Source organism: Mixophyes fleayi, chromosome 4 (assembly GCF_038048845.1).
Source record: "Mixophyes fleayi isolate aMixFle1 chromosome 4, aMixFle1.hap1, whole genome shotgun sequence".
NCBI lineage: Eukaryota > Metazoa > Chordata > Amphibia > Anura > Limnodynastidae > Mixophyes > Mixophyes fleayi.
In genome coordinates, this window is record NC_134405.1 from 238,607,349 (window position 1) to 238,623,127 (window position 15,779).

The window sequence follows — 15,779 nt, forward strand, 5'->3', positions numbered from 1 at the left end:
TTTTGTAGATGTAATTTTGCTGAATATAAACATGGTTCCATGTTTCGTATTGTTTGGTAAAGCTTAGTTAGGTTTATACAGTTTTCATGACAACTATAGCCACAATGCACACTCTTACTTTATAGTCTAGTATTCTATTTTATTCACAACAAAGTAAACAGCTTTACAAGGTCTGCTACTGTGCAAAGAAGTTAGGTTAAAGTTGAAGTATCACTTATGGAAACATATTTTTCTGAACTTATAGAAAAAGAAAGTAGAAATAAACAGTGATTTACCAATTGCAATTGTATTTTATGGAAAAAATACGGAGGAGACCCATTCAGCTGGCATTCTAAGAACTTAAAATTAAAGATGCCTGTGCCAAAGCCCAGCAGCGCTTGCTGACAATTGTAGTTCTTCTCAAAATAGGTAGCAACAAAGTAAAATATACTCAATACAGAAATAAAAAATACAGAAATAAAGCAAAAGAACCCCAAAAAATCCCATCCACTTAAAAAATGGAGAAAAATCTTTAGTCCTAAAGTGGTTACAACCTGTATGCACAGTTAATTTTGAGTCTTTTATACAGGCTTTTAACATTTGTAGCTGAATAGTTGGCAGTTGGGGGGGGTATTATCATGAGGATTCTATGAGGATTATTGGAACACTATTTCAGCAGTCCCAAATTAATGAAACTGGCCACTGCACTAATACATCCAAAAAAGCAGTAATCCATTGTTTTACAAATTAATGGATATGTAATTTCATCTTTTTGTCTTAAAAACATTTTCATTTACTATTTTATCTTAAATATGTAGAGATGATCAGCTCTTCAAAATTAATTAAATTGAAGCTATTAGTCCTAAAAGATAATGTAATCTATATCTATGTATGTATGTATAGAAATCAGGCGGTATAGATATTGAACAGTAGAACTAATATATATATATATATATATATATATATATATATACACACTATACCAAACATATATCTGTAGCTCCCGAATGGCAGTCTAAAATATACTACATTGCATTTAAAAATTGTAATACTATCCCGACACTGCACTTGGCATTTCTCTCATTAGTCACTATCACAAACAACAGCAGTTATATATTTTTTTCTTCTTTCTGGCTTTTGAAATATTCTAGATAACACACTTGCAGATAAAAGATCCCATACCTGTATTCTGTGTTTTAAAATATCTTAATGATATAGTTTGTCTTCTTATGATGTATACCTGATATGCTGAGATCGAAAAAATACTGGAAACTATTGGAATGTGTATTTTTTTTCTAATCCATCCCAGATTTATTAGCCGTGCCTAAACATCCTTATGCTGCTATGGAGAACTGGGGATTAAGCGTATTCGTGGAACAGAAAATTCTCCTTGATCAAAGAATATCCTCAATTTCTTACTTACTTGATGTCACCATGGTTATCGTGCATGAAATTTGTCATCAGGTAGGTAACATTAAATGATGATTTACAATAAACACATAAACACGTAAACATGCTATAATATTTCTGTAGAGTGAGTCTATTTCTTTTTGTGAGATAATAACCACTAGAAAATCATATTTGTATTGGTTCATAAAAAAGTAAACAGAAAAATGCTAAGTTTACATTCATTAATATTGGCCACATTGTGTCATAAAAGGCATTTTATCAAATGCAAATCCCTATTTTGAGCATCCCTTATTACAGGATGTAATGGATTAGATTCTGTCAAATCCTTCTAGTAAAATTCATCTTCTCCCCATAGTCTGAGGTATCTACAGTCTTTCCCCCAACAGGACGTCATAAACGTAATGGCATAGAGTTTCAATTTTCAATGCAACAATCTATGTGGGTGTATAATGTGCTAGCTTGGCAAGGTCTTTACATATTGTAGAGGAACTAGGTGTATTCTTCGACAAAATAAGCATGAATGGTGTATGAACCTTGGATCATTATGGCTGGTGCGGGCTGTAATCTTTGCGGAAAGCTTTCAAGGTTGAAACTTGCATTTGCCTTTGTGCAACAAGCAAATTATTACATTAATCTACAATGAGAAATAAAGTAAATACTTCTTAAAGTTGTATGAAATGTAGTAGTGTTTGTTGTAGTTTAGTATTTTGGATAATATGGCTGTTAAGGTAGTCTACAAAAATATCTGTGTTCATAAATATTATTTCAGTAACGATGCTAGCTGCATTAGTAGGTATGCTTTTTAAATGAGTATGATTGCAGATTTAAAACTATACTTAATTCTATGCACCCCAGTAAACTATTTGATCTTTATGAAAATGTTTAATTAACGAGTTTGTTTTTTGACGTCAACACTGTTTTTTTGAAGAGTAGCCCCCCAAGTGTTGTCCATCGTTGTGCCCCTCCCCCGTGCTGTTCTCACTATTACCCGCTAACAGCTGGTGCTCACTATTGATAGACAGGGGCAGTAGGATTAGGCAAAGAAGCTGCTTGGAGTTACTGAAGTTTTGCATTGGAATTGGTATTTGATTAATGCTTGCATGCTTATTGTCACAGTATGTGTATTTACATTTTAGAAAGCTAAATTATATTTAAATATGTTAAAAATGTAAAATAAAATATTGACAGAGTTTACCAAACAATATCAAGATTCAACAGCATGTGTGCACATTTACTTTAGAGAACACAGTGATTAGGTAGCACACACAAAAATTTGAATTGCAAACGATAAACCAAATGAAAAGCTAAAAATAGTTGAAGAGAACAAAGAAACATTTTCAGAATACATTTTCTTGAAACAATTTCATTATATATATATATATATATATATATATATATATATATATATATCTATATATATATATATATATATATATATATATATATATATATATATATATATATATATATATATACACACAGTATACATATATATATATATATATTTATATATATATATATATAAATATATATATATGAAATTGTTTAAAAAATGAATTCTGAAATTGTTTCCTTGCTATTATCTTCAACTAGTTTTCAACCATATAGTTTTATAAAGATCTTAATGTGTTTCAGTGTAGAATGATCAAAAAAGATTGCTTGCAATGGATATCTTACATCAAAGATCAGTCATTATCTATGTACAGGGTGAGAATGCAACCTAGTCCACCATTTTGACTTGATATATGCCATAGCTTAAATAATAAATTTCTCTTTATAATCACATATAAAATGTAAATACAATTTTAAATGTTTGCATGTTTCAAATGAATACTGGTACAGAGATATTGTCTGTTAAGATGTAAATGTGATTTAATTGCCATATGCCAATCCCTGTGGACTTTAATCGATGCTTCTCTAACTTTTTTTCCAAGTATAGTGCTTGTGTTTGAAATATGGCAGAGTAGAAGCCCAGGATACTGATTTATTGCAACACCAGAATGTGTTGGCCAAGTTTCCTGCACATGTCAAATGTTGTTTTGGCTGAAATCCGCTTGACATTAACCCATCCTCAGAAACTCAAAGAGCAGATTTATGTTGCTTAGTTCTGCTTTCTCTCTAACCTCTATTAATAATTGATAAATATCATTCTTGTGTATGCACAGGATGTTCCACTTTTGACAGTATGAAAGATTTTTTTTATAAACTTTGTAAAGTAAATTTGTGACATAGTTTAGTCTTGTTCATTTTACTTACTGCACTTAGCAATATCCAGTTAAGCACATATGTTATTAAGGAAGGTTGCTAAAGGGACAGAAAGCTTTTTTTGTGGGTAAATACCATAATCATAGACTTAAAAATTTGAAAAGAATGCAATCCTACTGTGCAATCAGCTTGCCCTCCATCTTTTAAAGTAGACAGAATGCTTTGAAAGGAAACATTGCTGGCGATATTCACATTTTTAAGTATAAAATAGCACGAAAGTATATGTAAATGTAGGTTGTAGAACCTGAAAACTTGTGACATTTTTTCTTTCAATTGTTTACATAATAATTTGCAGATAAACTGACCTTTGATTGTGTCCATTCTTTTCAAATAAGTGCTTTCACAATTTATTAAATTGTATTTCTTGCTTAGTATAACACTATATATAAAGTAGTATGGGTAGCAGATAGGACAAACAGTAATAAGCTTAGGTCAGCGCGGGCAGCAGACAGAATAAATGGTAGCAAGTTGAGGTCAGTATAGGCAGCACACAGGATAACTTGCAACAAGCAGAGGTTGTGACAGGTGGCAGCTAAGAATGGTCAAAAACCAGCAGGGCCAATAGAGACCAGACAATAAGGTGCATCCCATTGAAAGTATAGCAAAAAGAACCAATATCCAACACCTCCAAGAGGTTGGCAAATAAGTAACTTTGGGGGAAGATAAAAAATATGTGATCTCCTATTACTTTACCCCATTTAAATAATCTTATCTCACAAAATAAAATGAAGACAAAAGCATAATAAATGCAGTACATCTGCATAGTGCATACAGTATGTGTGCATTCACAGCTGTGCTTACTAACACTAGTGGGAGTCAGGAGTACTCTTGTAAGGAACATTATTCAACAATACTGCCATAATAATTACAACATAACTGACAACAGAAAATGCGTGTAATACACATTAATTTTAAAACTTTAATTGCATGTTTTCATACTTTTTGTGTGTTTGAGGTTTCTTTTTTATTCTATATGGGCCTAAAACTGTGCTTCATGCAGGTAGGCCACTGGAAGATCTAAATTGCGTCCCATAGAAAGTACAGTAATGAGAACCAAATTTCAGCACATCAGAGGTGGTAAAATAGTCCTATTGTGAGAGGAAAAAAGATATCTTCCTTCCCATTCCTTTACCTCATTTAAATAATCCTTTCCCACAAAGCAAAATATTATATTTGCATAGGGGGGATGTCTCTACAAGGAACACCTCTAATTTACCAAATTCCTCCCATTGGCCTGTGCTACATTTTACATCCCTGCAGTTGCTGCCAACATACTCTGCAAAAGTAGATGTGTGACGTCAGAAAAAGGCATATTTTTTGAGTTTTCCATTTGTGTACGGTTTACAAATGACTTTTGTCTCCACTGATTGCACCAGTATCGCTTTGACTATTCTGTACCAAATTATTTACATTTGAGCATTTAACATATTAAACTTTGAAAGATCTTTATTAATTACTTTTTAAGTAATACTTTCCCCACTGAGTACAACAGCACATTTTCCACTAATGAAACCAGCACTACATCACTGATATTATTAGCATAACCCCACTTTTAGAAATGCTCCATTTAATACACAAGCACTATATCCATTTATTGTAGTAATAATGTCCCCATCAATGCTTCCAGCACTGTACCTATTATAAATAGAGATGTGCACCGGCGACTTTTGGTGTCTCGTGTTTTGTGTTTTGGATTCGGATTTCCGCGATGTTTTGGGTTCGGATTTGTTTCGCAAAACACCTGCCGAAAGGTTTTGATTCGGATTTAAGGTTTTGGATTCGGATTTTTTTGGAAAAAAAGCATAAAAAGTTCAAAAATCAAGTTTTTGGGCTTATTTTCACTCCTACGCTATTATTAACCTCAATACCATTCAATAACAAGCATTTCCACTAATTTACCGTGTATTCTGAACACCTCACAATATAGTTATTAGTCCAAAACGTTGCAACGAGGTATCTTTCTGGACTGCGTAGTGGAGTGGTCCCCACAATATAATAAGAAAACCATCAACTGGTCTTAATCGCACCAAAAAATGTACCTGGACTGCGTAGAGGAGTGGGTCACCACAATATAAATTAAAAACCCTGAACTTGTATGATTCGCATTCGCACCAATAAAAGTATCTGGACTGCGTAGAGGAGTGGTCACCACAATATAATTTAAAAACCCTGAACTTGTATGATTCGCACCAATAAATGTATCTGGACTGCGTAGAAGAGTGGTCACCACAATATAATTAATAAAAAACCCTCCACGGGTCTGAATTTCCAAAAAAAAAAATTCTGGACTGTGTAGTGGGGTGGCCCCGGTACTAAATTTGATACCTGGCCCACAATACCTCCTCCAAGTTCCAAGTGTAGTGTTTATGTGTAGTGTTTATATCATATTAACACTACACTAATTCTAGCACGTCAAACCCTCTTGTTTTAAATAATGACAGGGCATTTAACTTTTGATTGAATTTTTGTAATTTGTTGACATTTTCTTTTACTTTTTGAACATGGCAAACGACTGTTGAATGGTCACATAATGCCAAAATAATAGTTGCAAGATAAAATTGTCCTTGGGCCCTCCCACCCACCCTTATGTTGTTGAAATAGGACATGCACACTTTAACAAACCAACCATTTCAGCGACAGGGCCTACCAAACAACAGTGGCTGAAATGATTGGTTTGTTTGGGCCCCCACACCAAAATAACAATTCATCTCTCCCTGTACAAACTAAACAGGCTCTACTGAGGAAAGATGTCGTCCTCATCCTCAACCTCTGATTCCTCTCCCCCTACAGTGTGTACTTCCTCCTCCTCACACATTATCAATTCGTCCCCACTGGTCTCCACAACCACAGGTCCTTCTGTACTATCTGGAGGGCTGTGCTGTACTTCATTGAGGAATTGATTATTCATTTTTATAAACATCATTTTTTCAACGTTGTGAGGAAGCAACCTCCTTCGCCGCTCACTGACCAGGTTCCCCGCTGCACTAAAAACTCTTTCAGAGTACACACTGGAGGGGGGACAACTCAGGTACAATAGAGCCAGTTTGTACAGGGGCTTCCAAACTGCCTTTTTTTCCTGCCAGTAACAATATGGACTGTCTGACATATCTATTTGGATGGTGTCAGCAAAATAATCCTCCACCATTTTTTCAATTGTGACAGCATCCAATGCAGCGACAGTAGACATGTCTGCAATGGTTGGCAGGTCCTTCAGTCCGGACCAGATGTTATCAGCATCCCCGCCAGCGGCTCTTTTAGGAAAACTGAGCTTTTTCCTCGCAGCCATAGATGTGGAAAAAAATGAGGGTGGAGCTGTTGGCATGTCACGGTCCTCTTCAGAGGACAATCTCCTGACCAGAAGGTCTTTGCACCGCTGTAGACTTGTGTCCGCCGGAAACAGAGACACAACATACGCTTTAAACCGAGGATCGAGCACGGTGGCCAGAATGTATTCCTCTGACTTTAAAAGAGTGACCACCCTCGGATCCTGGCAAAGCGTACGAAGGGCTTCATCCACAAGAGCTACATGCTTTGTTGGATCGCAATGGCTTTACCAGCTCCTCCCTCACTTTCTCCAGCTGCTTCTGCAACAGCCTGATCAGGGGAATGACCTGACTCAAGCTGGCAGTGTCGGAACTGACTTCTCGTGTGGCAAGTTCAAACGGCTGGAGAACCTTGCACAACACAGAAATCAGTCTCCACTGCGCTTGACTCAGGCGCATCCCCACTCCTTTGCCTATGTCGTAGGTGGCTGTGTAGGCCTGAATGGCCTTTTGCTGCTCCTCCATCCTCTGCAGCATATAGAGGGTGGAGTTCCAGCGCGTCACAACCTCTTGTTTGAGGTGATGGCAGGGCAGGTTCATGCTTTTTTGATGTGCCTCTAGTCTGCGGTAGGCACTGGCTGAATGCCGAAAATGGCCAGCAATTTTGCGCGCCACCGCAAGCATCTCCTGCACACCCCTGTCACTCTTGAGGTAATGCTGCACCACCAAATTAATGGTGTGTGCAAAACATGGGACGTGCTGGAAATTGCCCATATTTAATGCTCGCACAATGTTACTGGCATTGTCTGACACCACACATCCCCATGAGAGTCTAAGTGGGGTAAGCCACTGGGAGATAATTTCCCTCAGTTTCTCTAATATGTTGTCAGCGTTGTGCCTCTTATTAAAGCCTGTAATACACAATGTTGCCTGCCTTTGCACGAGCAGCCATTTTGTAGATGCTGCTATCGCATCGCCTTGACGGAAGGGGATGCATCTACCCAGTGGGCTGTCACAGTCATATAGTCCTTCGTTTGCCCAGAACCACTTGTCCACATGTCCGTGGTTAAGTGGACAGCTGGTACAACCGCATTTTTCAGAGCACTGAGGACACTTGATCATACTTCTCTGTACATTTTTGGTATCGCCTGCCTAGTGAAGTGGAATCTCGACGGGATTTGGTAACGGGGACACAATACCTCCATCAACCCTCTAAATCCCACTCCACTGATGGCGGACACCGGGCGCACGTCTAACACCAACATTGCAGTTACAGCCGCAGTTATACGCTTTGCAATAGGGTGACTACTATCGTATTTTGTGGTCATGGCAAACGACTGTTGGACGGTCAATTGTTTTGTGAAAGACTTAGCGGTCTTACGACTTCCCCTCTGGGAAGATGACCGACTAACAGCAGCAACAGCAGCAGTGGCAGTAGTAGGCGTACCGCTGCAGGATTCCTCGGATGAATCCCGTATTGGAGAGGACTCAGTCTGGCTGCTGACTTGGGCTGCAGGACTCAATCTGATGGAGATCGTGGAGGAAGTTGACGAGGAGGGTGTTGCTGGTGTGTATCCAACTGGACCACGGGATTTAGGTGTCCTTGTACCGATGACGGTCCTAGCCCCAGTTCCTGAACTAACCACTGAACTATGAAGGTTATTCAGGTGACGTATAAGGGAGGATGTCCCTAGGTGGGCAAGATCCTTACCCCTGCTTATTTGAGCTTTACATAAGCTACATATGGCCATACATTGGTTGTCCGGATTTGGATAAAAATAACTCCAGACCGAAGAGGTGCATTTTTTGGTCTTCTGACCAGGCATGATGATGGGCTTTTTCATCCCATTGACATCAGCTGTTTCCCAACTGGTGCCTCATTTACAATAACCACATCACCATCCTCATCATCAAGTTCCTCCACAGTGCCAGCTACATCATCAATAGCCTCCTCCCGAGCCACCTCTTCCCGTACAGTGATGGGAAGGTCAGGCTTGACAACCACCAACACCCTTGGACTCACCTTTGGGATTTGTGATAATTTCTTTTTAGAAGGCAGAGTTGTTTGCTGTTTTGTTGCTGACAGCATAACTCTCTTCAATTTTTTGTAGGGGGGGAGGAGGAGGAGGGCTAAGATCCTTGGGTGAAGATGGACCACTAGTCATGAACATGGGCCAGGGGCTAAGCCGTTCCTTTCCACTACGTGTCGTAAATGGCATACTGCCAACTTTACATTTCTCCTCAGATGATTTTAAGTTTCTCTTTTTGCTTTTTTTTGAGAACTTGGGCTTTTTGGATTTTACATGCCCTGTACTAGGAGATTGGGCATCGGGCTTGGAAGACGACGTTGATGGCATTTCATCATCTATGTCATGACTAGTGGCAGCAGCTTCAGCATTAGGAGGAAGTGGGTCTGGATCTTTCCCTACTTTATCCTCCAAATTTTTGGTCTCCATTATATGTAGCACAAGATACTGCAGAATGTGTGAACCTGTTAATATTGCAGACAGGACTTATACTGCAGGATTGGTTTTGCAAATTTTGTTGTAATTAATTTTTTTTAAAATTATTTTTTGGTATTTTTTTTTATAACTTTTTTTAAATTTTTTAAACACTTGGGAATAATGGGGAAATAACTATGCCCTTAGAAGCACAGGACACAGGACCACTGGACCACTGGACTGAACAGGACACAGCACAGGACCCAGCAGCACCACTGAACTCAAAATTGACAGAGCACAGCACACAGCACCACTGGACTTTTACTGTTGAATGTGTGAACTTGGTAATATTGCAGTACCAATGGGCTTATACTGCAGGATTGGTTTTGCAAATTTTGTTGTAATTAATTTTTTTTTTAATTATTTTTTTGTATTTTTTTTTATAACTTTTTTTTATTTTTTAAAACACTTGGGAATAATGGGGAAATAACTATGCCCTTAGAAGCACAGAGCACAGGACACAGCACCACTTGACTGAACAGGACACAGCACAGGACACAGCAGCACCACTGAACTCAAAATTGACAGAGCACAGTACACAGCACCACTGGACTGATACTGCAGAACACAGCACAGCACAGCACAGCACTGCACAGCACAGCACAGAACTAAACAGCACAGCACGAGATCTACCAGGACAGAGGACCACCTAACACACCCTCCCTCTACCCTGATCAATCCCGAGTGAAGATGGCGGCGACTAGCGGGGAATATCGCGAGATCCGACAGCGGGATTATGACTCACAGCCTCAGTTTCAAGTTTTCATTTGGCGCCAATACCCGGATCTGTCTCGGATCCGACTCGGATCGGAAAGGTTCGGGTGGGCTCGGATTCACAAAATCCGAGTGCGCTCATCTCTAATTATAAATCATCATCATCACCACCATTTATTTATATAGCGCCACTGATTCTGCAGTGCTGTACAGAGAACTCACTGACATCAGTCCCTGCCCCAGTGGAGCTTACAGTCTAAATTCCCTAACACACATGTACAGACAGAGAGACAGACTAGGGTCAATTTTAATAGCAGCCAATTAACCTATCAGTATGTTTTTGGAGTGTGGGAGGAAACCGGAGCACCCGGAGGAAACCCACGCAAACACGGGGAGAACATACAAACTCCATACAGATAAGGGAATTGAACTCATGACCCCAGCGCTTTGAGGCAGAAGTGCTTACCACTGAGCCACCATGCTGCCCAATTATCCTCATTGATTAAAAAACCCTAACCCACTCCATTTGCCAGCCTACTGTCATTGATTATTCCAGCATTACCTGTATTGATAATACCGGTATTATCCTTGTTAATCATATCTGCTCCTCTTTTACTCATACAGCCAGTCACCACAAAGCAGGAGTTGAGGGAGAAAATGGAAAGAAAGTGGCATACTAGGAACTTGAGAGTGACTTCTGGTTAAGAAAAATAGCAACTAAGTCTACATAATATATGCTTTGTTTTAAAAGATAAATATATTGTTTCCCCATGAACTTATACACTTACAGCTCTGCCACTCAAGGAGTTTCTCCCCTGCCTTTGTGGCAGAAATTTTCTTACCCCACTACACTTACCCCTCTATTCTTGGAATTTCAGCCCTTCCTCCACTTTTTGCACTGATTTGGTTTTACTATATAAAAAAAAACAACTTTTTTTTCACTACACCACTGAATTTTAGTGATTTCACTTGTTTGTTAGAATTTCTGTTTTTCTAAACAGGTAAATAAGTACCACAGTCAAGTAAATATATTTTACTATATGGACATGATAAAACAAAAATGAAAAAAAACAAGATGTCATGATTTTTCCCTAATTACTTTTGTAGAATTAGTTCTACCAATGGCATATACCTCTATCATCATCACCATCTGTAAGGTGCCAACAATTTTATAGCGACGACAGCCAGCATACAAATACATGACTGTAAATCAATTGTAATACAAAGCCATGTGGTACGAAACAAGTATGAGTTGCATATGTAAAGTGACAGGTAACACAGCACAAGTAGGATGTATAAACTCACTCAAATAAAATTGCAGCAAAAAAATAACAGGTACAAATAAGTTGGACAAACAGTGGGGCTGACATGAGATGTGAGGTGGTGATGGCCCTGATTGTGTGAGTTTACAATCTAAAGGGAGGAGGCAGGTATAGACAGGATGGGCAGTGGGATACAGGTGGACATATTAGATGGACACAATAGGGAGTAATGGGGACTGGACTAGGAGGGATTAGGGAAGGCAAGAGAGAAGAGGTGGGTTTTGAGGGAACGCTGAATGATTAAAGACTGAGAAAGATCATGTCAGTCACTTTAGGGAGTTTCAATGGTGGGGAGCAGCGCAGTAGAGGAGGTAATGAGATGGGGAGAGAGACAACGGTCAGAGGCAAAGTGGAGGGGTCAAGCTTTTGAAGTGTAAGCAACCTGGAGTAAATTCTGGAGTGAATGAGGAGCCTGTGAAAAGATTTGCAGAAAGGTGCATCTGGATATGAAGATAAGCCTCGCTAATGCATTTAGGATAGATTGAAGAGGAGATAGGGGAAGACCAACAAGGAAGAGATTACTGTAGACTAAGCAGGAGATAATGAGCAAATGGACCAGAGTATTGGTTACCTACTGATTGAGAAAGGGCAAATGTTATGAAGACGGAGGCGGCAGGTCTGTGGCGGGAACTGGTTATATGGGGTGAAGCTGAGGCAGGAGTCAGTGATGATATCAAGGCATCGGGCTTGAGGGGGAGTGATATTCTATGTTGTCTAGTGTTTATATATGGATACTGTTTATGTTTATTTCATTACATTTGGTCTAGTTTTATGAAGCTACATTTTTGTTTACACCTACATTTGTACATGCAGGGGGAGTGAGGAGTGTTCACTTATAATGCAAATGATTCCATACTTCCATAATATTTACAACCTAACTTACAGCAAATAAGATGTGCCTGAACAGATTAATTTTAACTGCCCCATATGTTTTTTTCTCAGTTTAATCAGTGTATACTCATTCACTTAAGATACTTTCATTTAATTATTTAATTTATTTAATTTATTTATATCCTATTTCATTTGTTTTACAGTGGTTTGGAGATCTCGTAACACCTGTATGGTGGGAAGATGTGTGGTTAAAGGAAGGTCTGGCTCACTATTTTGAATTTGTTGGAACAGACTACCTCTATCCAGGATGGAACATGGTAAGATTCACACCAGAATTTCAAAGAACTGTGAAGTTGTGTGATGAACCATGCTATTACATCATCTAATAGTAACAATTTCATACATACCAAACTTGGCATATTTGGCACAACCAAGTTGTCTTCTTTACCTATGAATTTTGAAAGATAACATTTTTTTATGTGATTCAAAAGTATGTTGAAACATTTTATGGGAAAGCTAAGCCCCACCATTGCCTTTTGTTAAAACATTCTGTAAGCAAGGATAATACATTTAGCTTGTTACTTTTTTATTTATACATTGCCTCTTATAACTACTCATTGCACATTACTGCCATCCCGTTATGTTGACAAAAAATCTGCAATCTTTTAGTTTACATCTTGGAGTAGTGAAATTAGTGAAATAGGTCATCCTTATTTAAAAAAAACCAACAACATACATAATTATAAACATGATGAGGATGCAGTAAACAATGTTGCACAATGTGAATGTGCACAATATGCTACATTCCTCTATGAAGTAGCCAGGCTGGTCTGTTTAACATGATTAGGAAGAAATGCACAGTGTGTGGTCTTCCCCGTTAGAATAGACATTAACTTCTCTTAGGCTGGGTACGCACTACAGTTTTTTCACCTGACTATTGGGTCAATCGAGCGATAAACAACTGTTCGGGCCAATATCGCATTAATGTGTATAGTTGAACGATGAACGACAGATGTTTCAAAGTATCGATCGTCATTTCATTCGATTGTTCAGCAGAACTATATATCTCGTTCCAACCGCCTTCCGATCCCGCAGTGTGTAGGAAATCACTACCAATTGTTCAACCAACTGTCTGTAGTTCCTCAAACAACGACTCCTTTCTAGGCGTGTATATTTAAATTTATGATGCGGTCTCTGCCTCTCCCACCGGGTGAGGTGTCAGAACATCAGTCAAATAGGAATAATGTGCTTTTAATGGAGAAGCAATAATAAACCTGTTTTACATGCTCCATATGACATTTATGTGTTCCAGTATGCAAGTGTATACAACATGTATTCTTACCACATGTGAAAATACATATTCTCATTAAAGTATAATTTATTTTCTGATGTGACATGTGTCCATTTATTTGGTTTCATATTATTATATGTAATTGCTTTTAAAATACAATGGCATAATATTCATATATTTATCTGTATTGATTGTACATATTATGGGTAGTAAAACCTCTATGTGTATAGAACTTTCTTAAAGTAATGGCTTAGTAGGAAGCAATTTATCTAGATGTGTATTGCATATGTCTCCTTGCATAATTGTACACCTCCGTCCACCATGTCTGGCCCAAAGAACAGAGATGTGTACTGCATAGATGTGTATTGCAATTGTCACCTTAGAAACTTTTTCTCCTGCATCCACCCTGTGTGTCTCTCAAAGACCATAGATGTGTATTGAACATGTTAATTGGTTTTGTCTTTCTTACAAGTATTTCTTAACATCATTGATGTTTTCAAGTATTTCTTAACATCATTGATTCTTTCAAATATTCGTTCAGCTTTTCCATCTTCTCGACCACACCTTTTCCATCTCCGGAAGTGATATAAATATTAGTGCAAGCTGCATCCTTTTATCCCTCCGAACTTTCGTCAGATATGAGGATGGACAATATATGCGGAAATGACAAGTAGTTTAATTATGTTTAAAGTAGAAATGAAACACAACTTCGTTTCTACTAGAGGGCCAACTACCATTTGCTAATCTTGGACACTGCTTGAAATCACTTTATGCTGATGTCCCTCTTGGGTCTGGCCAGGCATGCTGCCGCACTGGTTCGTACCAACTAAAATATAGATGCCATTTTCATATTATAACAGAACAGGGTGCACCTTATGTTTTCATAAAGTTTTAAACGGTTTTTAATTACTTTCTTTACTTCCACTTTTATTTCTCCAATTTCTTTTATAGTCGCTACTGCATCTTGTTTGATTTTTATTTTTTGAGTAGCTACACAGCACACTTCTGCATGGATTTTTCTTTCAGTAAAAAGATGTCAATCATACTAATCGTTATTGTTACCATTTATTACTAAAACCATTTACTAACTAGTTGTAAATATTTTTAATAGACCACTTTTAATACTCACTTTTTTAATACCCTTTTGTATTCTCAAAAGCCTTCTTTGCTCTTTATTATATTAAGTCGGACCACCGGTTTTGGATTTGGAATTTTGTCCTTTTTCCCCCAAGTTTATCTCTGATCTGATTTATGAGTGTCTGCATTATCACTTCTTGTCTGTGATTAACTTTTCTGTATTTTTGCTTTTGACAGTCATAGTCGTGCTGGTCCAGCACTCTCATCATTATCTCCATTTCCCTTGGGCTCATTGGCTTTGCTCTTGAAATGTCCTCCAACTGCCTTCCTTCTTTGCCGTCCCGCTCCACTCCTCCATCACTTGTGTCCCTTTTCTCCTGCACCTGTTCCTCATACGCCATCTTCTCTCATACTGCAGCAAGCAGACTGACGCCTCTATAATTTTATAGACACAGACATAGGCATTCGCAGTTGGTATGGACCAATCACGGCAGCTACATGTATGAATGGAACATTGTGGGTGAACGTTCATTCGTGTATAATAACCTCTTGTTTGCAGGTTTGTCTGAATACTTTGCCCTGAACCTTTCGTAGCATACGATCGGATACTACAAACGTTTTACCTGATGTCATCGCTATTACAGCAAGGTACGTACTTTATAGCACGAAACTCGTTTACGGGTGTGTATGTAAAATATAATAGTACATTTTTTTTATAGCACTGGAATGGTTGTATGTTTGGTTTTGTGGTGTGTATGTAAAGCTGCTAATATATGTGTGGTTTTTTTACTTATACTACTAGATGTTTTTATTTTATTTTTTGTGTGTGTACGGAAATATAACAATATATATGGGTTATTTTTTTTAAGAAATAATTTGCCATGGCATCTGACAGAAGTGTGGCGCTCATGAGGGACTTCTTTGAGGCCTACAGATCCCATACCTGCTTGTGAAAGCAAAATCCAAGGAATACTCAAATAGGTAGCAGATGATTGCAGATTTGGAAGACGTAAAAGTGTGCCTTCCACATTATCCTGGAGCAAATGTAGAGTAGACAAAGAGGGAGATACAGAGTTTGAAAATTGTCTTTAAAAAAGAACTTAGCAAGACTGAAGTCTCCAAGAAA

General features: G+C 38.1%; 1 protein-coding gene across 1 annotated transcript in view; it reads left to right on the forward strand.

The window, feature by feature from the left end:
• TRHDE (thyrotropin releasing hormone degrading enzyme) overlaps positions 1–15,779 on the forward strand; it is a 640,581-nt gene that overhangs the window by 346,212 nt on the left and 278,590 nt on the right. Inside the window, exons 4-5 of the mRNA XM_075209536.1 lie at positions 1,289–1,443; positions 12,489–12,602. Coding sequence (XP_075065637.1) covers positions 1,289–1,443; positions 12,489–12,602 — 269 coding nt within the window. The remainder of the gene's footprint in view (positions 1–1,288; positions 1,444–12,488; positions 12,603–15,779) is intronic.